This window comes from Stomoxys calcitrans, chromosome 5 (assembly GCF_963082655.1).
Source record: "Stomoxys calcitrans chromosome 5, idStoCalc2.1, whole genome shotgun sequence".
NCBI classification, from domain to species: Eukaryota; Metazoa; Arthropoda; class Insecta; order Diptera; family Muscidae; genus Stomoxys; species Stomoxys calcitrans.
The window spans coordinates 138,094,123-138,119,733 of record NC_081556.1 but is presented as its reverse complement, the minus strand read 5'-3'; the positions used below and the strand labels follow the sequence as shown (position 1 = coordinate 138,119,733).

General features: G+C 40.3%; 1 protein-coding gene across 3 annotated transcripts in view; it reads left to right on the top strand.

The window, feature by feature from the left end:
- Nucleotides 1–25,611, top strand: part of LOC106090363 (GTP-binding protein RAD) — a 231,894-nt gene that overhangs the window by 118,154 nt on the left and 88,129 nt on the right. For all 3 annotated transcript variants that reach the window (XM_013256527.2, XM_013256526.2, XM_059369486.1), the window contains exon 4: nucleotides 20,933–21,080. In XM_013256527.2, coding sequence (XP_013111981.1) covers nucleotides 20,933–21,080 — 148 coding nt within the window. The remainder of the gene's footprint in view (nucleotides 1–20,932; nucleotides 21,081–25,611) is intronic.

Here is a 25,611-nt window from a genome sequence, read left to right as displayed (position 1 = left end):
TTTCAATAGTACATGAATGTGATAGTACTGTGTAGTAGTAGTAGTAGTTCACTGTTATGTTCCACACACACACACACACGCACGTCTATTGTGTGCAATATGGTATCCTTTCGCAGCAGCCACACGTCTCCATAAATGAATGCTAACGAATTCTACTTCTACTTCTACAGCTTCTTTCCATGGAAAATGACAGTTGACATCGTGTTTTTCACATTTATTACATTAACATGAAATACCAACAAATTTTCCACAAAAATAGGTGTGGAAACTATAGACATACATAATAGGCACTTAAATGTACCACAAAACACAGAATATGAATTATTCGCACGAACGCACATACACACACACACACACACACACACTGTGTGTGTAACTTGAGACTGAGTTCTCTTCCTTAAGGTATAAAATAGAACAAAGGAAGCAAAGTAAGCAAAGTTGGTATTGAATTTAAAACGACACAAGGCCTACCATAACTAAGTTAAAACATTAAAGTTGGAAAAGGATATTAAAAAACTTGAAATGGGAACATGTAAAATGGCATAAAGGGAGGGAGGTTCAAAATTTGGTTACCTGAGGCCGTTGTCACGATGGGCTACCAGAAATGGGTTGAGGACCAAGCCAGGAAAAACGGAGCTGGCGCTCTTCACGCGTAGATATAAGATGCCGGAGTTCAGACTTCCGTCCATGGACGGGGTTTCCCTTCGGCGAACGAAGGGGACGAAGTACCTAGGCATTGTCCTCGATTCGAAACTGTCCTGGAAGAGGAACATCGAAGAAAGAAGCCGTAAGGCACTGTGCGCTTTTTACTCCTGCAGGAGGATGTTCGGTAGGAAGTGGGGGGAGGGGGTAACTCCCAAGAAGATTTATTGGATATATATGGCCATCGTGAGACCAATACTGGCCTATGGGGCACTGGTATGGTTAACTGCCGTAGGAAACAGCACGCGTGCGAAGGAGTTCGAGAAGGTCCAGAGAGTGACCTGCGTCGGGATCACAGGGGCACTGAGATCCGCACGCAGGCCTGGATGCGATCCTAGACATTCAGCCTATTGGGGCCTTTATTTGGAACTGTGCCGCCAAGGTCGCGCTTAGATGGAGAGAGGGACTGGATTTGGGTCTATGGCCAGGGGGGGATGGCCAGTGGGGATGGCCAGTGGGGGATGGCCAGTGGGGGATGGCCAGGGGGGGATGGCCAGGGGGGGATGGCCAGGGGGGATGGCCAGGTGGGATGGCCAGGGGGGGATGGCCAGGGGGGGATGGCCAGGGGGGAATATAGATGGTTGCCGCACTGCAAAGGCGCTATGGCCAGTCATCGACCAGAGGAGGACAAGAGAGTTGCTGGCATTCGATAAGAGGTCGCGATGGGTACCTTGACAGGGGTCATAACCGTATACTGTGCCATAGGCCGCATGGCGGCGTGCAAGGGGATACCACGCAATGACTTCTGTAGCAGTTGCCTCGATGAGGATGAGAAGGAGACGTTTGAGCACTTGCTGTGTTCTTGTCCGGGTCTGCGGAAAGGTAGGCTCTCCTTTCTGGGGAGCCGTTTCTTTTGTTATCAGGGTGAACTTGTGAACGTACCTCTGGTATGTTTATTGAAGGAACAGTATGATTCCGACGGGGGGTGCCATAAGCTCCGGCGTGCTTACGTGGTGACGGGCGTTTCTTCACCCCCCGCTCAGGTTCTCCATTCCTCCTGTCTTTCTTTTTTCCCGTATAACCTCTAGTCCGAGGTCTTACCTCTTCTTTCTCAACCCTTTCTCTCTCTAGAGTACCACAATTGGCCAAACTGGCCTCGGAGTGAACTCACCTTTGGTGGGCAACCCATTCAACCTAACCTAACCTTCTTCCCAGATATACTTATACATTAACACCATTTATATAGAAATAGGGTTCAATTCAGATAAAACTCGGTACACACATTAAGGGGTCTAACAGCATAAGGGCAAATTTTAATTTTTTATCAAAAAAAAAATAACAGAATACTCCATTTTAGGGTGAAATACCTTCAATCAGGTAGTTGGTTGATAAGAATGCTGTAGGCAAATAGAGTCCGATCTAGGGTCACAGCTATCACGGATGTTGAACACAGCTTACTGTGCTTTGGAGTATAAGAAGAAGATTAACGCCTTCTCTGAAGATGGCACGATCCGCATCGTTTGGGTGCCGGGCCATAGCGGAGTAAGAGGAAGTGAAAAAGCAGAGTGGTTTGGCAGTGAAGGCCAGAGGACTGGTGTCAATAAACTTTGTTAACCCGAAGCCTTTCGGATCGAAGCGGTTTGAGTTAAGGGCGTGGGCGACGAACGCGCAGTTAACACTCTGGAATAGTCGGTAGGACGACGAAAATCCTATGGGGGGATCCAGATCGTGAAAAGACGGGACTATTACTGAAAGGAAGTAAGCAGGGGGTCAGTAAAGCCTTCGGTACCATAACAGGACGCATAGGACTACGAGCTCACTTATGTAAAATCGGTGCGGCAAGTGATAGCATATGTAGGGCATGTGGTTAAGATGATAAGACCTAGCAGTATTTCCTATGTCATTGCTCGGCTTTGGCGGTTAACAAACAATACCACTTACATGAGCTTACAATACCTGACATGGACCATCTTAGGGGCGTGGTATGGAAAACCATTAGGGTTTTTTCAAGTAGCACGGAATTCTTGACTTAGATGTTCTTTTTCGAGGTTACTTTTACACCCTCCACCCATAGCATGGAGGTATACCATTTTCGTCATTCCGTTTGTAAAAATTGCAAATTTTGTCCATGAACTTTCCACTAAGGTTTAGGAGCAAACTTCTCACATATCAATGAGTGCAGTCCAATTCTAGTTTAAGCTCAATGATAAGGGACCTCCTTATTATAGCCGAGTCCGAACGGCGTGCCGCAGTGTGACTCCTCGTTAGAGCGAAAGTTTTAACATGGCATAGTACCTTATAAATGTTGTCAGCATTAGAAAGGGAAAACCACTGCTGAAAATTTTTTCTGAAGGTCTCGCCAGGATCGAACACAGGCATTCGGCGTCATGGGCGGACATGCTAACCTCTGTGCTACGGTGTCCTCCGTTCCGTTTGTAGCACCTCGAAATATGCGTCTAAGACCCCATAACATCGTCATGACATGTCCGTCCGTCCATCTGTCCGTACGTCCGCCGTCTGTCCGTCCGTCTGTCCGCCGTCTGTCTATAGCACGTTAACTTTCGAAGGAGTAAAGCTCGGTGCTCGCTTATTAGTGCAGAACGCTTGGGATTGCAAATCGGCTGAATCGGTCTATGTTTTGGTATAGCTCCCATATAAACCGATCTCGGATCTTGACTTCTTAAGCCGCTAGAGAGCGCAATTATTTTCCGATTTGGCTAACATTGTCCACGGAGTATTTTGGTTTGACCATCAACAACTGCGCCAAGTATGGTCAGAATCGGTTCATAACCTGATATAGCTCCCATATAAACAGATCTCGCATCTTGACTTCTTTAGCCGCCAGAGGGCACAATAATGATCCAATTTGGCTGAAATTTTACACAGAATATTCTGGTTTGGCAACCACAAACTGCGTTAAGTATGGTCAAAATCGTTTCATAACCTGATATAGCTACCATATAAACCGATTTCGGATCTTGACTTCTTGAGCCGCTAGAGGGCGCAATTATTAACCGATTTGTCTAACATTTTGCACGGAGTGTTCCAGTTTGATCATCAACAACAGTGATAGGTATGGTCAAAATCGTTGCATAACCTGATAAAGCTCCCATACAAATCAATCTCGGATATTGAATTCTTGAGTCGCTAGATTTAATTTGATTTTGCTGAGATTTTGCAAAAAAGTGTTCTGGTTTGATCAGTAAAAACTGGGATAGGTACGGTCAAAATCGATTCACAACCCGATATAGCTCCCATATAAACCGATCTCGGATCTTGACTTCTTGAGCCGCTAGAGGGCGCAATTCTTATCCGATTTGTTTGAAATTTTGAACAGAGTGTTCTGGTTTAACAATCAACTGCGGCGCTAAATATGGTAAAAATCGGTTTATAACCTGATAGAGCTCCCATATAAACCGATTTCGGATATTGACTTCTGGAGCCGCTAGAGGGCACAACTTTTATCCGATTTGGTTGAAGTTTTGCACAGAGTGTTCTAGTTTAACAGCCAACAACGGCGCTAAATATGGTAGAAATCGGTTTATAACCTGATAGAGCTCCCATATAAACCGATTTCGGATTTTGACTTCTTCAGCCGCTAGATGGCGCAATTATTATGCCATTTGCCTAACATTTTGCACGGAGCGTTCTGGTTTGAACATCAACAACTGCGCTAAGTATGGCTTAAATCGGTTCATAACCTGATATAGCTCCCATATAAACCGGAACTGGACTTTCTTGACTTGATCTTGACTTCTTGAGCCGCTAGAGGGCGCTATTTTTATCCGATTTAGCTGAAATTTTGCTCCAAATGTTTTGTTTTGACTTCCAGCAACTTTGCCAAGTATGATCCAAATCGGTCTATAACCTGATATAGCTGACATATAAACCGATCTCGTATCTTGACTTCTTGAGCCGCTAGAGGGCGCAATTTTTATCCGATTTGGCTACCATTTTGCACGGAGTTTTCTGGTTTGACCATCAACAACTGCGCAAAGTATAGCTTAAATCGATTCATAACCAGATATAGGTTCCATATAAACCTATCTCGGATCTTAAACTGGGTTGCCCAAAAAGTAATTGCGGATTTTTTTTTAAGGAAAGTAAATGCATTTTTAATAAAACTTAGAATGAACTTTAATCAAATATACATTTTTTACACTTTTTTTCTAAAGCAAGCTAAAAGTAACAGCTGATAACTGACAGAAGAAAGAATGCAATTACAGAGTCACAAGTTGTGAAAAAATTTGTCAACGCCGACTATATGAAAAATCCGCAATTACTTTTTGGGCAACCCAATAGCTCCTATACGAACAGATCTCCCAATTTTAATTCTTGAGCCACTATAGGGCTCATGATTTGGGTGAAATTTTACACAATGAATTTCACTTTGGTTTCCAATAGCCAAACCAAGTATGGCTCCAATCGGTCCATAACTTGACATAGCTTTTCTAGAAAGAGATATCGGCCAAAGAATATGACAAACGTGACCCGTAGTGGAGAGTATATAAGGTTTGGCCCGTCCCGGTCGAACTTAGCACGCTTTTACTTCTTTAGTATTAAGGGCGCACAACAAGTCGATCACTGTCTTAGATGTATGTCCATAGTGGCATGAAGCTGATGAGTACCCGCACCATCTTTTTACCCTATCCTACCCTCTATAATACTAAATCGCAATGGAAGGTAAACAAACTTTGTTCGAAACTAGTGAGTATTTACTTAGTTTTTGGCTAAAGTTTAATGGACATTTTGTTCAGGCTCTTCGTCGCAATATACGTCGGGAAAGAAATTTCTCCTTCCTAATATTCTTTCCGTATGTAAAAAAAAACCACCTTAAATTATTTGCATCGCATTAAATTCATTGAATTTTTCGCCACAATCTCTTCTTGGTACAGCGTTTAACACTCCATTGAATTGCATCAGCATCATTTTTTGCATTGCATAGAAAATTGACTTCACTTATCGATGATTCAATTGCACAAGCAATGACAGACTCGTTGACATTCCAAGCATTGCTTTAAAGACATAAACTGGCGATAAGTGTAGACAACCGAATTATCTGCATTTACGCATTACCACTGAAAAGGAAACAAAGCAAGAAAAAGGAGAGCAAATATTATTCAAAGTGTATTCGAATCGTTATAGACGTTACTTTGATGATTGCATGCTGGAGAGAGGAATCATGGCATACGCAAAGAGAAGAGAAAAGTGAAACTTGATTAAGCATTAAAGGAAGAGTAAATAAGTCTCAGGCTATTTTTGAGAACAATAATACCACTGGCGACAGAACAAAGCCTCTGGAGGGTCTCCAACCCAAAACCTTTCCCCCCATATCCAAATCTGTACGGATATGGCCCATTTGCAATCCCCAACGACCCACATCAATATGGAGTATCTGGGTAAAATTTCAAGCGGAAAGCTTTATGCGTTTGAACGCTATGGTGATTTCAGTCGGAGGAACGGGCGGCCATGAGTTGAACGACTCAGAATGTCGAGACGATCCAGAATATATGGGGTATCAGATCAATATTCAGAGGTATTTTTGAGAACAATAGTACCACTGGCGACAGAACAAAGCCTCTGGAGGGTCTCCAACCCAATGGTAATATGGGGCCGTCCGTTCCTCCGACTGAAATCACCATAGCGTTCAAACGCATAAAGCTTTCCGCTTGAAATTTTACACAGATACTCCATATTGATGTGGGTCGTTGGGGATTGCAAATGGGCCATATCTGTACAGATTTGGATATAGCCCCCATACAAACCGATCCCCCGACTTGACTTCTTGAACCCCTAGGAGCCTCCATTTTCATCCGATTTGGCTGAAATTTGGAAGAAAGACTCTTGCTATGACTGCCAACATCCGTGCCAAGTATAATCAGAATCGGTCTATAAATAGGTATAGCCCCCATATAAACCAATACCCGGAATTTTCTACCTGAGCCCCTAGGAGTCTCAATTTTAACCTGATTTGGTTGAAATTTGGAACAAAGACTTGTGTTTTGACTTTCAACATCCATGTCAAGTATGATCCGAATAGGTCCATAACCAGATATAGCCCCCATATATACCCATATCCCGATTTGACTTCTAGAGCCCTTTGGAGCCTAAATTTTCATCCAATTTGGATGAAATTTGGAACAAAGACTTGAGTTATGGCTGCCAACATCTGTGCCAAGGAGGAGGCCACCGTTAGCATGACCGCCTATGGAGCTCAGCGCTTGGTTTCAAATCCTGGCGAGACCATCAGAAAAAATTTTCAGTGGTGGCTTTCCTCTCCTAATGCTGGCAACATTTGTGAGGTACTATGCCATGTAAAACTTCTCTCCAAAGAGGTGACGCACTGCGGCATGCCGTTTAGACTCTGCTTTAAAAAAGTAGGTCCCTTATCATTGAGCTTAAACTTGAATCGGACTGCACTCATTGATAGGTAAGAAGTTTGCTCCTTTTCCTTAGTGGAATGTTCAAATGTTCAAAATTTGCAATTTGCAATTCTACTCTCAAATACCTTTCGATTGAATCCCATATTGTCCCGATGGGTCATATGTCAGTTAAGGTTGTTTTTGAGGTAGATCAACCCCCCTAAGACTTGACCCCAAATTCGTGTTTACATTTCGTATTCTACTTCCAATTACCTTTCATTCAATACCCATATTGCCCCACTCGGTAAACATGTCATATTTGGGCAGTTTTTGGGGGTGGGGCGGACTCCCCGATACTTGGGATCAAATTTTTGGCAGTTTTTGGGGGTGGGGCGTGCTCCCCGATACTTGGGATCAAATTTTTATGCTACGTTCGTACTTTACTCTTAAATACCTTTCATTTGACACCCATATTGCCCCAATCGCTAAACATGTCCGTTTGGATAGGTTTTGGGGTGGGGCGTTCCCCCCTATTATTTGACCCCATATTTTTATACCAATTTCATGTTTTGCGGTTACCACAAGTGTGGAAACCAAATTTCGCTTAAATCAGCATACTCAGCACCGAGATTTTGCGTTTTTGAAAACTGGTGTAGGGGGAAGGGTCCCCTCCCCCTTCCCCTTGATCGTCTCGATGTTCTAAGTCGATCTAGCCATGTCCGTCCGTTCGTGTGTCGAAATCGCGATAACGATCGAACGCGTAAAGCTAGCCGCTTCAAATTTTGCACAGATACTTCATATTGATGTAGATCATTCGGGATTGCAAATAGGCCATATCGGTTCAGATTTAGATATAGCTCCCATATAAACCGATCTTCCACTTTGACTTATTTAGCCCCTGGAAGGCGCACGTCGCTTTCTGCTTTGACTTCCAACAACTGTGCCAAGTATCGTCTAAATCGGTCAAGAACCTGATATAGCTTCCATATAAACCGATCTCCCTATTTGACTTCTTGAGCCCTTGGAAGCCGCAATTTTTGTCTGATTGGGCTAAAATTTTGCATATAGTGATCTATTATGACTCTCAACAAATGGGCAAGTCGATCCGCCGATTTAGGGTCTTAGGCCCATAAAAGCCACATTTATTATCCGATTTTGCTGAAATTTGGGACAGTGAGTTGTGTTAGACCCTCCAACATACTTCGTCAATTTGACTCAGATCGGTCCACATTTGGATATAGCTGCCATATAGACCGATCCTTCGATTTAGGTTCTTGGGCCCATAAAAGCCACATTTATTATCCGATTTTGCTGAAATTTGGGAGAGTAAGTTGTGTTAGGCCCTTCGACATCCTTCTTTAATTTGGCCTAAATCCGTCCAGAATTAGATATAGCTGCCATATAGACCGATCCTCTGATTTTGGGTCTTAGGCCTATAAAAGCCACATTTATTATCCGATTTTGCTAAAATTTGGGACAGTGAGTTGTCTTAGGCTCTTTGCCACATTTCTTCAATTTGGCCCTGATCGGTCCAGATTTGGATATAGCTGCCATATAGACCTATTTCTCGATTTTAGGATTTGGGCACATAAAAGGCGCATTTATTAACCTATGTCGCCTAAATTTGGGACGGTGGGTCAAGTTAAGCCCCTTGACATACTTCTGTAATATGGCACAGATCGGTCCAGATTTGGATATAGTTGCCATATAGACCGATCTCTCGGTTATAGGTTTTGGGGCCATAAAAGGCGCATTTATTGTCCGATTTCGCCAAAATTTCGGACAGTGCTTTGTGTTAGGCTCTTCGACATTTCTCTGCAACTTGGTCCAAATCGGCTCAGATTTAGATATAGCTGCCATATAGACCGATATCTCGATTTAAAGTCTTGGCCCCATAAAAGGCACATTTAAAATCCGATTTCACTGAAATTTGACACAGTGACTTATGTTAGGTTTGTAGACATCCGTGTTGTATATAGTTCAGATCGGTTTATTTTTATATATATAGGTACTGTACTTATTAGTATTTGGTCCAAATCGGAATATATTTCGATATAACTGCTATGGGACAAAAGGTATGCAATTTACACCGGATTTTGATGAAAGGTGGTTTACATATATACCCGAGGTGGTGGGTATCCAAAGTTCGGCCCGGCCGAACTTAACGCCTTTTTACTTGTTTAATTTTTATTTTCATTCTTATGCCAAACTTTGTTAGTTGTCCCCTTTGCCTTTTACCTTGTCAAGATCTTAATCCACAGCTGACATAAGCCTACCTCCCACTTAACAACCATAAAAAAAAGAATTGCCCTCAAAGTAAAATTGCGGACATAGAAAAAAAGTTCCACCTTGATCAGCTAAAGTGGTAAACAAAACAAAACAACCCTCCTCCCCCAGAGGATTATCGAAAAACAATGGCTGGCGGACAAGCATATAATAACCGCATAAAATTAATATGCGCCTACGTTAAAGGAATCACATCATTGTCGACTTGTGAATTATGTCAACATTGTGGGACTGCTTCCTGATTTCCCAGCGTGGAGGATTGGACTCATGACATGCATTTCAGTCAACATGATTCCATTAATTCTTAAGCAGATTGGTTAAAGAATGTCTTGAGGGCATTATGTGTGTGAGTAAACAAAGGTGGACAAAGAAACAGCAATGATTGTTGTTTTCTTTTTTCCAGCCTTGGTTATCCTTTTGTTCAACAGGATACTGGAATGTTAATGACACAAAGTCGGCATAACGAAATGAAAAATATTTATTTATAGCTAAATCCATGAGAGACAAGTAGGGGAAGAAAAAATTCAGAAGCTGCCGACTAAATAGCAGACAGGCAGATAAGTAGACAGACATATAGACAGACAAACAGATAGACAGACAGACTGACTGAAAAACGAAATAAATCCCCAGTAATTAGTTTTGGGGGCTTTGGTTTATTTCCAAACTAGTCGAACCGGGCCCACTCCACTGCGCCTTCTTTAACTCTCGCATATCTTTTTAGAGTGAGGACACTTTGCCCTGAATGTGGATATCGAATTCGTGCTATATCCGCCTATGAAGCTGAACGCCTTCGTTCGAATCCTGGCGAGAACATCGGGAAAAAATTTAAAGGGGTGGTTATCCCCTTTTAATGCTAAAGTCATTTGCGAGGTACCATGCCATGTATGGTCATGTAAAATTCCCCCCAATAGTGTGTCGCATTGCGGCACGCCCTTCGGACTCTGCTATGCAAAAGGTCCCTTATCATTGAATTTAAACTTGAATTGTTAAGCACTCACTGATATGTGAGAATTTCGACCCTGCTAGGTTTCTGCCCAAATGCTTTTCTTGAGTCCTATACTACCAGGTTAGGTAAATATTTCCGGTTTAGGAGGTATTTTTGGGGTGGTCACTTGGCCATTGAAGTAAATATAAGATTCGTGCTCTGCATTCGAAAACATTTCATATGAGCCTCATAATGGCATGATCAGTAAATTAGTTGAGTTTGAGGGTGGGGTGGACCCCAGGGTCTTTGTCCCGAAAATTCTTATCAATTATCTTAAAAACAATCAATTTCCACTCCATATATAGCTTTTATATAACAGGGAGGTATTTTGGGTTGGGGTCGCTCCCCAAACACATGGCCCTATATTGTCGTGATTGGTCTTTATATCCATTTGGCGGGTTTTGGGCGGCCCCAGCGGCACCCGACCCCAACAATAGAAACCATGTGGAATTTTTGAGATGTGGTATTTTTGAAAATTAAGGTAATGAGAAGTGCTTTTTAGGGGAGACATTTCCAAATCCCTTTAATTTGAGCCCCATATTACCATGGGCGGTAAGTATGAACCGTTTGAAGAGTGTTTTGGAGCTGGGGCGGCAATCGGCACTTTGCCCAAATTCGTTCTTCACTCCCAAATACCGTTGATTTGAGCTCCATATTGCTATAGTCGGTAAGCAAGCTTATTTTAGGGGGTGATTTAGGGCATACCCCCAAACACTTGTCTCCAAAACTGGATATCAAATTCGTTGTCTACTCTCAAATACAAATACCAATACCTTCCATTTGAGTCCCACATTGCCATAAGGGGTCAATTAACCTATTCGAAGTATTTTTAGGAGGAACATTTTTTCCCAAACATCTCTCATTTGAATCCCATATGACCCATTTTGGGGTGGGGCGACCTCCCATTACTTAAACCTAACTTTCTTTGATTTTGAATATCGTTTTTGGGATAAGGAGGAGGGTCCGCCTCCAACCGATATCAAGTAACAAGTAAAAAGGCGTTATCGGATTATAAATGCGCCTTTATTTGGGCCAAGACTTTAAATCGAGATATCGGTATATAGGGCAGCTATATCCAAATCTGGAGCGATTTGGATCTAGTTGCAGAAAAGTGTCGAAGAGTCTAACACAACTCACTGTCTCAAATTTCGGCCAAATCGGGCAATAAATGCATCTTTTATGGCCCCAAAACCTTAAATCGAGAGATCGGTCTATATGGCAGCAATATCCATATCTGAGCCAGATTGAAGAATAATATCGAAAGCCTTACTACAACTAACTGTCTCAAATTTCGGCGACATCGGACAATAAATGCGCCTTTTATGGGCTCAAAACCTTAAATCAGGAGATCGGTTTATATGGCAGCTAAATCCAAATCTTGACGATATGTGCCATATTGCAGAAGTATGTCGAGGGGCTTTAAACGACTCACTGTCCCAAATTCCAACGACATTGGACAATAAATGCGACTTTTATGGGCCCAAAACCTTTAATCGAGAGATCGGTCTATATGGCAGCTATATCCAAATCTGGACCGATCTGAGCCAACTTGATGAAGGACGTCGAAGGGCTTAACACGACTCATTGTCCCAAATTTAAGCGACATCGGACAATAAATGCGCCTTTTATGGGCCCAAGATCTTTAATCGAGAGATCGGTCTATATGGCAGCTATATCCAAATCTGGAGCGATCTAGGCCAAATTGATGAAGGATGTCGAAGGGCCTAACACAATTCACTGTCCCAAATTTCAGCAAAATCGGATAATAAATGTGGCTTTTATGGACCTAAATCCCTAAATCAGAGGATCGGTCTATATGGCACCTATAACTAAATCTGGACCGATCCGGGTCAAATTAATGAAGAATGTAAAAGGGCTTTACACAACTCACTGTCCCAAATTTTAGCAAAATCGGAAAGTAAAAGTGGTTTTTATGGGCCTAAGACCCTAAATCGGATGATCGGTCTATATGGCACCTATAACTAAATCTGGACCGATCCGGGCCAAATTAACGAAGGATGTAGAAGGGCCTAACACAACTCACTGTCCCAAATTTCAGCAAAATCGGAAAATAAATGTGGTTTTTATGGGCCTAAAACCCTAAATTGGAGGATCGATCTATATGGCAGTTATATCCAAATCTGGACCGATCTGGGCCAAATTAACGAAGGATGTAGAAGGGCCTAACACAACTCACTGTCCCAAATTTTAGCAAAATCGGAAAATAAATGTGGTTGTTATGGGCCTAAAACCCTAAATTTGAGGATCGATCTATATGGCAGTTATATCCAAATCTGGACCGATCTGGGCCAAATAGACGAAATATGTCGATGGGCGTAAGACAACTCACTGTCCCAAATTTCAGCAAAATCGGATAATAAATGTGGCTTTTATGGGCCTAAGACCCTAAATCGGAGGATCGCTCTATATAGCAGCTATATCCAAATCTGGACCGATCTTGGCCAAATTGACGAAGGATGTCGAGGGGCCTAACACAACTCACTGTTTCAAATTTCTGCAAAATCGTATAATAAATGTGGGTTTTATTTCTCTAAGACCCTAAATCGGCCGATCGGGCTATATGGGAGCTATATCAAGATATAGTCCGATATAGCCCATCTTCGAACTTCACCTGCCTTTGGACAAGAAAAGAATATGTGCAAAGTTTCAACTCAATATCCCTTTTTTTAAAGACTGCAGTGTGATTTCAACAGACAGATATGCCCATTTGGAGAGTTTTTTGGGTGGTGGGGTGACCTCCAACTTTTCGATCTGAGTTTGTATGTCAGATTCGTAATCTACTCCCGAATAGCTTTCATTTGAGCGCCCATTTTGATATGGACGTTCATTTTATCTGCATTTCGAAGTTTTGGAGTAAGGGCGACTTCCTGAGTACTTGAATCCAATTTGTAAAATCATATTCGTGATCTACTCTTCAAAACCTTTCATTTGATATCCATATTGTCTTTATCGGTCCACTTTTAATTTTGGGTGGTGTTTTTGGGGTAACGGGGGAGGGCTTACCCCCTTCCGATATTAACAAATTATAAAGCCTATTCCGTCCTCCTGATAAAATTCAAACTCTACTCCTGATTACCATTCATTTGAGTCCCATAATGTCATGCTCGTCAAATAAACCTATTTCAGGGTGTTTTGGGTTGGGGCGGCCCCCAAATTACTTTTACCCAATTTTTATACCCTCCACCATAGGATGGGGGTATACTTATTTCGTCATTCTGTTTGTAACTACTCGAAATATTCGTCTGAGACCCCATAAGGTATATATATTCTTGATCGTCGCGACTTTTTATATCGATCTAGCCATGACCGTCCGTCTGTCCGTCCATCCGTCCTTCCGTCCGTCTGTCTGTCGAAAACATTCTAAATTTCGAAGGAGTAAAGCTAGCCGCTTGAAATTTTGCATAAAAACTTCTTATTAGTGTAGGTCGGTTGGGATTGTAAATGGGTCCATGTTTTGATATAGCTGACATATAAACCGATCTTGGGTCTTGACTTCTTCATCCTCTAGAGGGCTCAATTCTTATCCGATTGAAATGAAATTTTGCACGACGTGTTTTGCTATGATATCCAATAACTGTGCCAAGTATGGTTCAAATCGATCAATAATCTGTTATAGCTGTCATATAAACCTATCTTGGGTCTTGACTTCTTGAGCCTCTAGAGGGCGCAATTCTTTTCCGATTGGAATGAAATTTTGCACGATGTGTTTCGCTATGACTTTCAACAACTGTGATAAGTTAGGTTCAAATCGGTTCATTTTTTGATATAGCTGTCATATAAACCGATCTTGGGTTTTGACTTCTTGAGCCTCTAGGGGGCGCACTTCTTATCCGATTGCAATAAAATGTTTCACGACGTGTTTCGCTATGACTTCCAACAACTGTGATAAGTGTTAGTTAGAAATCGGTCCATAACCTGACATAGCTGCCATATAAACCGATCTGGAATCTTGTCTTCTTGAGCCTCTAGAGGTCGCAATTGTTATCCGATTTGCCTGAAATTTTGTACGACGGATCCTCTCATGACCATCATCGTACGTGTTTATTATGGTCTGTATCGGTCTGTAGCCTAATACAGCTCCCATATAAATCGATCTCTCTCTTTTTTACTTCTTGAGCCCCCAAAGGGCGGAATTCTTATTCGAATTGACTGACATTTAATTGTGGTCCGAACCAGACTATATCTTGATATCGCTCTAATAGCAGAGCAAATCTTTTCTTTTTTCCTTTTTTTGCAGAACAGATGCTGGAAAAAGAAGTCGACAAATGACATCCATGTTGGAGGGTATATAAGATTCGGCCTGGCCGAATTTAGCACGCTTTTACTTTCTTATTTTTTTTTAGTTTGTTTTATTTCATTTTTTATTTTATTTTTATTTTATTTTTATTTTATTTTTGTATTTTATTTTTTTTATTCTGTAATATTTTATTTTATTTTATTTTATTTTATTTTATTTTATTTTATTTTATTTTATTTTATTTTATTTTATTTTATTTTATTTTATTTTATTTTATTTTATTTTATTTTATTTTATTTTATTTTATTTTATTTTATTTTATTTTATTTTATTTTATTTTATTTTATTTTATTTTATTTTATTTTATTTTATTTTATTTTATTTTATTTTATTTTATTTTATTTTATTTTATTTTATTTTATTTTATTTTATTTTATTTTATTTTATTTTATTTGATTTTATTTTATTTTATTTTATTTTATTTTATTTTATTTTATATTATTTTATATTATTTTATTTTATTTTATTTTATTTTATTTTATTTTATTTTATTTTATTTTATTTTATTTTATTTTATTTTATTTTATTTTATTTTATTTTATTTTATTTTATTTTATTTTATTTTATTTTATTTTATTTTATTTTATTTTATTTTATTTTATTTTATTTTATTTTATTTTATTTTATTTTATTTTATTTTATTTTATTTTATTTTGTTTTATTTATTTATTTTATTTTATTTTTTTTTTATTTTATTTTATTTTAAATTATTTTTTTTTCATTTTGTTTTATTTTATTTTGTTTTATTTTGTCTCATTTTATTTTATTTTATTTTATTTTATTTTATTTTATTTTATTTTTATTTTTATTTTATTTTATTTTATTTTATTTTATTTTATTTTATTTTATTTTATTTTATTTTATTTTATTTATTTATTTTATTTTATGTTATTTTATTTTATTTTATTTTATTTTATTTTATTTTATTTTATTTTATTTTATTTTATTTTATTTTATTTTATTTTATTTTATTTTATTTTATTTTATTTTATTTTATTTTATTTTATTTTATTTTATTTTATTTTATTTTATTTTATTTTATTTTATTTTATTTTATTTTATTTTATTTTATTTTATTTTATTTTATTTTATTTTGTTTCATTGTATTTTGTCTCATTTTATTGTTTGATTTATTTTTCCTTTGTGTACACCATCCGCCATTTGGGTGATATTTCACCTCCCTTCCCTTCCGTCATTGACCTCATTTGAGGTGTACAAATATTTTTTTTTTGGCTTAAATAGTTTGTTATTTGTGTTTTTGTTTTGTGTCTCGTAGTTCTGTTCGCATTGTTTATTATAATTGTTATTAATAATAATGAGACAATTTGTTAGTGTCTCTCCCCATTGTTCAATTCAAATGTTTTTGGAAGAGGAACTAGGTCTCTGTTGTGGTTACCCAGTACATGTAGGCGTTGGGATGAGTGATTTTCACTTTCTCTTGTTTAATTAATTGACCTGTAAATGTGTAGAGCAGACAACAAATAGAATGGCCAGAACAAATACCAGACGTTTACATATTGAGAGACTAGATAATGAATTGCCACTAGGAAATGCCAATGTGGACCACTAAAAATTTATTACAAGTGTTTGGTGGTTAAAGCTTTTGATTTTGTGGCCAAGGGTATTTAGGTTGAAGAAATACACAATAACAAGGAAAGCTGCAAGAGATTGAAAGAATAAAGACTCTATAATAGTGTGTACTAAGTAGACAATTGGGGTTACTATCCTAAAAAAAGGAGCAAGACTTGGCGGTAATTTTCTCTAGCCCATTAACGCCTGACCCTCGATTCCCTTGTCCGATTTTAGTGTATGCCAGTTGAGATTATAAATGGGCAAAATCGGTTCATGTTTTGATATAGCTGGCCTATAAACCGATCTTGTTTTTGACTTCTTGAGCCACTAGAGGCCACAATTCTTATCAGATTTGGCTGTAATTTTGCACGACTTGTTTCAATATGACTTTCAACAACTGTGCCAAGTACGGTCTTAATCGGTATATAACCTGATATAGCTCCCATATAAAATGTAACGACGAGTTTACCTCTGGTTGCTGGGGTACAGCTCACCGGGGGCAGGGTCAGTCACAGAATTTATTTGTGTCAGTGACAGAGAGAAAAAAGGCGGTTTGTATTATTTTCAGAGAGTTTTATTTGGTAGGTAGTACTAAATCTAGGCGTCATCGATTTAGACTTGGGTTCTAGGAGGAGATCTGCGGCCTGGCGATGTCAATCCTGGCGATGTGATTTGCTCACGGTGTGGATATGCCTCTAAGTGACGGTGAGGCGCTACGAGTCGCAAGTCGATCGCACGAGTGTGCGTTCACGGGCTCAGCGGCTCTTACGTCGGAGAAATGAAGGCGGGGTGCTGGCTAAGTGTCTCTAGAAGAAGTGATTCACTCACGGCGTGGGTACGACAAGAATTTACTGGGTAGTGGTTGTAGATTCTTGGCACGAATGGGTGTTCGCGGGCCCAGAGGCTCTTGTGTCGGAAGAACTAAGGCGAGGTGCTGGGTTTCAGAAACGTGATTCACTCATGGTACGGATACGACTCTAAGTCACGGGGTGATGATCGTAGGTCGACGGCACGTGGGTGTATTCGCGGACTCAGCGGGTCTTATGTCTGAAGTACAAAGGCGATGTGCTGGCTATGTGGGTTTCAGAGACGTGATTCACTCACGGCGCGAATACGTCACTATGTCTCGGGGTGATGGTCGAAGGCAGACGGCACGTGGGTGTATTCGCAAGCTCTGCGGCTCTTATATATGAAGGACACAGGCGAGGTGCTGGCTATGTAGGTTTCAGAGACGTGATTCACTCACGGCACGGATATGGCGCTAAGTCACGAGGTGATGATCATAGGTAGACGGCACGTGGGTGTATTCGCGAGATCTGCGGCTCTTATATATGAAGGACAAAGGCGAGGTGCTGGCTATGTTGGTTTGGAGACGTGATTCACTCACGGCACGGATATGTCACTAAGTCACGGGGTGATGGTCGAGGCAGACGGCACGTGGGTGTATTCGCGATCTCTGCGGCTCTAACATATGAAGGACAAAGCCTAGGTGTTGGCTATGTGGGTTTCAGAGACGTGATTCACTCACGGCACGGATATGGCACTAAGTCACGGGGTGATGGTCGAAGTCAGACGGCACTTGGGTGTATTCGCGAGCTCTGCCGCTCTTATATATGAAGGGCAAAGGCGAGGTGCTGGCTTTGTTGGTTTTGGAGAGGTGATTCACTCACGGCACGGATACGGCGCTAAGTCACGGGGTGATGATCGAAGGCAGACGGCACGTTTGTGTATTCGCGGGTTCAGCGGCCCTTATATATGAAGGACACAGGCGAGGTGCTGGCTATGTGGGCTTCAGAGACGTGATTCACTCACGGCACGGATACGGCGCTAAGTCACGGGGGGATGATCGTAGGTCGACGGCACGTGGGTGTATTCGCGAGCTCTGCGGCTCTTATATATGAAGGACAAAGGCGAGGTGCTGGCTATGTGGGTTTCAAAGACGTGATTCACTCACGGCTCAGCGGCTCCTATGTCTAGTGGACACGGGGCAAAACGCTGGAGGCTATGTTCATCAGCAGGCACCGACACTCAGGCTCAGCACACTAAAGTCTTTTTCACTTTACTTACCTGTATACTGCCACGATTACACTTCACACTTCACTGTCCCTTTTCATGCCGGCTTTGCCCTTTTTATACTCTTCGGGATAAGGGTAGCTTGTTTACACAAAACTCCTCTGTTTCTAAGGCCAGTGGTTATTTATGTTGTCTATATACCCTACGACAATGAGAGTTTTCTTGTTGCTACACAAAACGTGTCGATGCTTGGACAAAATACAAAATAGACTTACTAAACTAAATTCAGCTTCGGGGCAAAACAGACTAAGTTCCATAATTCAATAGTATTTAATTTTTTTAATTCAATAATTCAGTTCATACTTAAAACTGCGTTGCACTGACACTGCGTATGTGGGACGGAAAATGAGCTATGCAACACTAAACTCCTACAGGCCTATGTCCTTTCTACTCAAAACCAGGGAACGCATTGTGGATACCACGATAAAGAGTAGAACATCCAGCGAACTGCTCCACCGACCTACTCAAGGGAAGGTCAGGGGAGACTGCCTTGCACGAAGTTGTGCATAAAATAGGAGAATCCTTCGAAGCCAAGGTGTAAACATTGGCGGCTTGCATTGACAAGGAAGTGTTTAATAATAATGGGGACCGACACATTGATCCAATCCTTAGACCAGTACCGGGTGGACCAGGTCCTAAGAGACTGGACAAACCATATGCTATGGAGAGAAAGTGCACATAAGGAGATAGGAACAGGTTTAGAGAACATGTTATCTTGGTAAAGGCGGAGCGATGAGGACCACGACCACTAGGGCACTGAAGACTATTCTAGATGTCCGACCCATTGACCAAGAGATTAAGTGTGAGGCAGCCACTGCGGCTATGAGACTTAAGGCGATGGGAGAATGGCTCATACCATCGCGCTATTATCCAGGCGACGATAGGAAATCTGGAAGGAAGAGAGGAGGTTTCCGATCGGATACCTAAGATGAACCTTGAAGTCGAGTGCGAGGCACTGCTACACATCGGCACAGTCTTGGATTGACGGAACCCTAGTATTGCCATCTGGAAGAACATGTTACACGGATGCATCAAAGCTAGAGGAGAGAGTGGGTCTGTCTGCCCTCTAGGGTTCAAGAAGTCGATCTCCCGATTTGACTTCTTGAACCCTTACAAGCCGCAATTTTTGTCCTATATGGCTGAAAAGTTGTGTGTGGTGTTCCGTTTTGACGTCCAACAACTGTGCCAAGTACGGTCCTAATTGGTCTGAAACCTGATATAGCTCCCATATAAACCGATCTCCCGTTTTGACTTCTTGAGTCCTTACATGCAGCAATTGTAATCCGATTTGGCTCAAATTTTGCATGCGGTGTTCTATTACGACTTCCAACAGCTGTGCCATATATGTTCCAATTTAGTCTATAACCTGATATAGCTCCCATAAAAACCGGTTTCTTGACAATCCTTGTTCGGTTCCTAGAAACTTTGCTGTTTGACAGAAGTTTGGTAAGAAGATTAAAATTATGCCCTTCAACTATGGTTGCCCAAAAAGTAATTGCGGATTTTTTAAAAGAAAGTAAATGCATTTTTAATAAAGCTTAGAATGAACTTTAATCAAATATGCTTTTTTTACACTTTTTTTCTAAAGCAAGCTAAAAGTAACAGCTGATAACTGAGAGAAGAAAGAATGCAATTACAGAGTTACAAGCTGTGAAAAAATGTTCAACGCCGACTATATGAAAAATCCGCAATTACTTTTTGGGCAACCCAATAAATTTATTTTGTACAAATTTTTAGCAGAATCCATGGTGATGGGTTCCCAAGATACGGCCCGGAAGAACTTAGCACGCTTTTACTTGTTTTTTTTTTTAAGTTTCATTCGTCCACTTTTCGCCAATCCAAATGTCATTAGGATACCGCTTTCCTAACTTGAGCTAGAATTGTTCAAAGACAGCTCTATACAGGGGTATATTTCTGCCTATTCGTCGCTAATGGCTTAATAAGATTGTGTCACTATATGTATGTACAGTTAATTTTATCACATAATGATGTGAGGGTGATTTTCTGCCTTAGTTTTCGTTTTTCCTTGTAAGAAACAGTTTCGACCATTAAAGTCAATTCGAAGAGAAATACACCGGTGCTTAAGTTGGTGGTGAGGGTCGTAGTTGTGATTTCCACCAAAGGCTGCTATATATCGCTGCTGTGGTATCACTGCCCAAGTGGTTGGCATCCATGATTAATGCATTTTTACTTACTCTAAGGCAATATGTTTTGATGAAGCTCATAAAAATCATACGCCCTGGTGTACCATCATATTTAAGGTAAATCATACGCCACAATGGCTATGGCATTTTCAAAACAATTCAAGATATTTAAAATTTCACTCATTTAGATTTGAAATTAAAAACAAGTTAACCTTTTCACTTTTGTCATATGGTCAAAGGACAAACTCTCATTAAACAAAAGTTAATAAGAAACTTTTCACTCTCCTGTAAAATGGGGAAAAAGCAACTTCAATTGAAATTTTTGGGAAATATTATCCAAGCTTACCCTTTTTAGATATTTTCTTGCCAACTTTTTTCTCAAAGCATAGTAAACACAATTTCAGTTGACATCAAAAAGATTTTCAATGAACTCCTCCACCGTTTTTGCTCAAAATTAATAATGATGTTTACACTATGTCACTGAAGCTGCTGCTTGTTTTTATAATTTTTCCTAATTCTTCTTCTTTCTCACTTTCTTTCATGCTTACAGGTACGACGACGTCCCCAAGTGCAGCAACCCATGCAACATAATTTACAGGAAACACGTTCGTACTGTACCAGTGAGCCACGCCTTAGTGAGACGGAAACACCGCCACAAAGACGAAAACTATCACAGAGACATCGGCCACAGCAACACCGTAAGTTAACTACCATCTTGCCTTTCATTTCCTATTACAAAAAAAAATCAGCTTTCTCGTTAGCAAACATAGTCAGGAGACTGATGATGGGAAGTTTTTATTAGTTTTTTTTTAGTTTTAACTTTTTTCCAATCATTTGTAAGCTTTTAGGGTAATAAAAGATGATGAGTAAGCAATCAAAGAAGTCCCTAAGGTTGTGCACAGAAGAAAAAGAAGAAAATATCAAAGGATGTTTTGAAAGTTACACAAAACAGCCAATTGCAAGTAATTGAAAAGATTGAGAATTATAAAATTTAAACAAAGAAGCGCTAATAAATTCGCAATTTAAATATGAAACTTAAATTGATGAAGAAAATTAGTGAGGAAAAAAAATGAATAAAAACTCTAAAAGTTCGGCCGGACCATACCTTGGGCTCTGGATTCTCTGTATTTTGCTAGAACATACTTAGGTGAAAAGCTATGACAAAGTAGATCAACAAAACAGAAGACGAAATAGGGTTTTATAAAAAAAACTAGCTGGACAGTACCCGCTCCGCTGCGCCTTCTTTCACTCTCTTATTTTATCTGAGCCCTATACCAGCAAATATGCAAATTCAAAACTTCAAACTTCTCACCAATCAATGAGTGCTGTCCGATTTAACTTTAAGCTCAATGATAAAAGACCTCCTCTTTATAGCCGAGTCCGAACGGCGTGCTGCAGAGCGACACCTCTTTGGGGAGCAGTTTTTACATGGCAAAGTACCTCACAAATGTAGCCAGCTTTAGGAGGGGATAACCACCGCTAAAAAATTTTCTGATGGTCCTGCCAGGATTCGAAGCCAGGCTTTTAACGGCATATGCTGACATGCTAACCTCTGCGCTACGGTGGCCTATACCGGCACGGTCAGGAAATAAGCCCTGTTTGGGGGTGCTGGTACGACCTTTCAGATGTTTCACCCCAACGTGTGTATCATATTGTTGCTCTATTATATTACTATGGTCGGTAAATATGTGCGGTTTGGAGGTATTTTTGGGGGTGAGGTGGACCCCCATATATCGGGTAAATGGGCCATATCGGCCCATGTTTTGATATAGCTGCCATATAAACCGATCTTGGGTCTAGACTTCTTGATCCTCTGGAGGACTCAATTCTTATCCGATTGGAATGAAATTTTGCACGACGTGTTTTGTTATGATATCCAACAACTGTGCCAAGTATGGTTCAAATCGGTCTATAACCCGATATAGCTGCCACATAATGCGATCTGGGATCTTGACTTCTTGAGCCTCTAGAGGGCGCAATTCTTATCCGATTTGTCTGAAATTTTGCACGAGGTGTTTTGTTAAGACTTCCTATAGTTGTGCCAAATATGATTTTAATTGGTCCATAACCTGATATAGCTGCCATATAATCCGATCTGGGATCTTGACATCTTGAGCCACTAGAGGGCGCAATCCTTATCCGATTTGGCTGAAATTTTGAACGAGGTGTTTCGTTATGATATCCAACAACTGTGCCAAGTATGGTTTAAATTGGTCCATAACCTTATATAGCTGTTATATAAACCGATCTGGGGTCTTGAGATCTTAAGCCACTAGAGGGCGCAATTCCTATCCGATTTGGCTGAAATTTTGCACGAAGTGTTTTGTTAAGACTTCCAACAGTTGTGCCAAATATGGTTTTAATTGGTGGATAACCTGATATAGCTGCCATATAATCCGATCTGGGATCTTGACTTCTTGAACCTATATAGGTCGCAATTGTTATCCGATTTGGCTGAAATTTTGTACTGTCCGTTTGTCCGTCTGTTCATCCGTCTGTTGTAGTCACTCTACAGCCTTTAAAAATTTGAGATATAGAGCTGAAATTTGGCAGAGATATATATTTTTGATGCACGCTGGTTATGTTCTTGAACGGGCCAAATCGGACCATATTTGGATATTGCTGCTATATAGACCGATTTTCCGATAAAGGGTCTAATGCCTATAAAAACTTCATTTTTCAATTGATTTTGCTGAAATTTATAGTTGTGAGTAGTTTTAGCCCTCCCGACATTTGACACAAATACGGTTCAGATCGGACTATATTTAGATGTGGCTTCCACATAGACCGATCTGCCGATAAAGGGTCTGAAGCCTACAAAATCTTCATTTATTGCCCAATTTCGCTGAAATTTGAAACAGTGGATTTTTTTAAGCCTACTGACATCTGACCAAAATATGGAATAGATCAGATTATATTTAGATATAGCCGCCATATACACCGATCTCCAGATAAAGGGTTTAAAGCCCATAAAGGCTTTAATTTTTATCCGATTTTGCTGAAATTTGAAATAATGAGTAGTTTTGGACCTCTCAATACAGGACTCAAATATGGTTCAGATCGGACTGTATTTAGATATAGCTGCCATATAGACCGATATCCCGATATTGGGTCTAAAGGCCATAAAAGCTTTATTTGTTACCTGATTTCGCTGAAATTTGAAACAGTGGGTTATTTTAAGCCTGCCGACATCTGACCTTAGTATGGATAAGATCAGACTATATTCAGATATAGCTGCCATATAGACCGATCTCCAGATAAAGGGTCTAAAGCCCATAAAAGCTTTACTCTTTATCCGATTTCGCTGAAATTTTGAAACAGTGAGTAATTTTAGGCCTCCCGATCTCTGACCAAAGTATGTTTCTTATCGGACTATATTTAGATATAGCTGCCTTATAGACCGATCTGTCGATAAGGGATCTGAAGCCCATAAAAGCGTCATTTATTACCCGATTAAGCTGAAATTTGTGAAATAGTGAGTTGTTTTGAACATCCCGATTTTCAAACTTAATATGATTCAGATCAGATATTTAGATATAGCTGCCAAAAAGACCAATATTTTGTTCTTCAAAATTGAACAGTGAGTTACATGTATTAGACCACCCAATATCCGTGCCGGATTTGGGTGCTTAAGTTATCTAATTTTCACCGGATTATGACGAAAGGGGGTTTACATATACACCCGAGGTGGTGGGTATCCAAAGTTCAGCCTGGCCGAACTTAATGCCTTTTTACTTCTTTTTTTGTATTGGTTATCGTCATTTAAAATCATATTTCAAAGCTACCACTTGGGATACCACATTTTCTCCTCGTGGGCCCTCCTGTGTCCCAAAAGACAATTCATTTAAGTCCTTTATTGTCTCGATCTAAATGCCCTGCTGAACGGCAGGATGACTCTACTGACATAGACCTTTCATGATGGCCTAATTTGTCCACTTGGGACGGTTTTGATTTGGGGCGGCCCTCTTGGCAATTACTCCCAATTTTTAATCTTCGATAACCATATTCGAACTCAACTCTAGAAAACCTTTCATTGCTGTCCCTTATGGTCCCGGTTGGGTTCACTTTTGATGCGCTTTTGGACTTGGGTGGAGGCCCTTGGCATTTGGTATTTGGATTTTTGAAATCATATTTGTATTCTACTCCCACATACCTTTCATTAGAGTCCCATATTGTCCAGATCGGTCGACTTTGATTTTGGAAGGTTTGAGCTTGGGACGGCTCCCTAGGTAGTTTGGCGAATTTTTAGAATCATTTGCATACTCTACTCTCGAATACCTATCATTTGAATCCCATATTGTCCCGATTGGTCCTCTTTGATTTTTGGCGGTACTTTTGGGGTGATTTTGGGCTTGGGACGGCACCCTAGGAACCCCAATTTTAAACATCATATTAATATTCTACTCCCAAATTCCTTTCATTTGAGTCCCATATATTCCCGATCAGTCCACTTTTGATTTTGGGCGCTATTTTTGGGGCGGTTTTGGGCATGGGGCGGCCCCCTAGGTTCTTGGAACCAATTTTTAATACCATATTCGTATTTAACTTCCAAATACCTTTCAGTTGAGTCCCATATTATTCCAATCGGTAAATATGTCCTGCGGGGCACTTTGGGGGGTTGAGAGGCCCCCATAATTTTACTCTACTTTTAAATACCTTTCATTTGATACCCATATTGCCCAAAGCGATAATAGTGTCCTGTTGGGTGGTGGACCCTCCCGAAACTTAGTGTGACATTTTTAAGCCAAGTTCGTACTCTGCTCCTAAATACCTTTCACTGGATACCCATATTGTGCCAATAGGTCAACATGTCCCTTCGGGTGGGTTTTGGGATGGGGCGTCCCCCCAAGTAATTTGACCCCAACATTTTATACCAATTTCGTGTTTTTGGGGTACCATAAGGTGGCATACAAGATTTCGCTTAAATCGGTGCGCCCATCCCGAGATCTGGCGTTTTTGAAAATGATGGTAAGGGGGAGGTGTCCGCCCCCCCCCCTTCGGATATCAAAAAATCTAGTACCCTATTTTCACCGGGGGCTCAACCTCTACCATCTGTGAAATTTCATGAAATCGGCCGAGCCGTTTTTGAGTCTATTCGGAACAGACAAACAAACAAACTAAGCGCAACAATTTCATTTTTATGTAATAGAAGATGTCCTCGAAATTTGATTGTCATGGATTGATTTTCTGTATTCTGGTAGAAATTTTTTTATCTTTCTATGGTCTTGG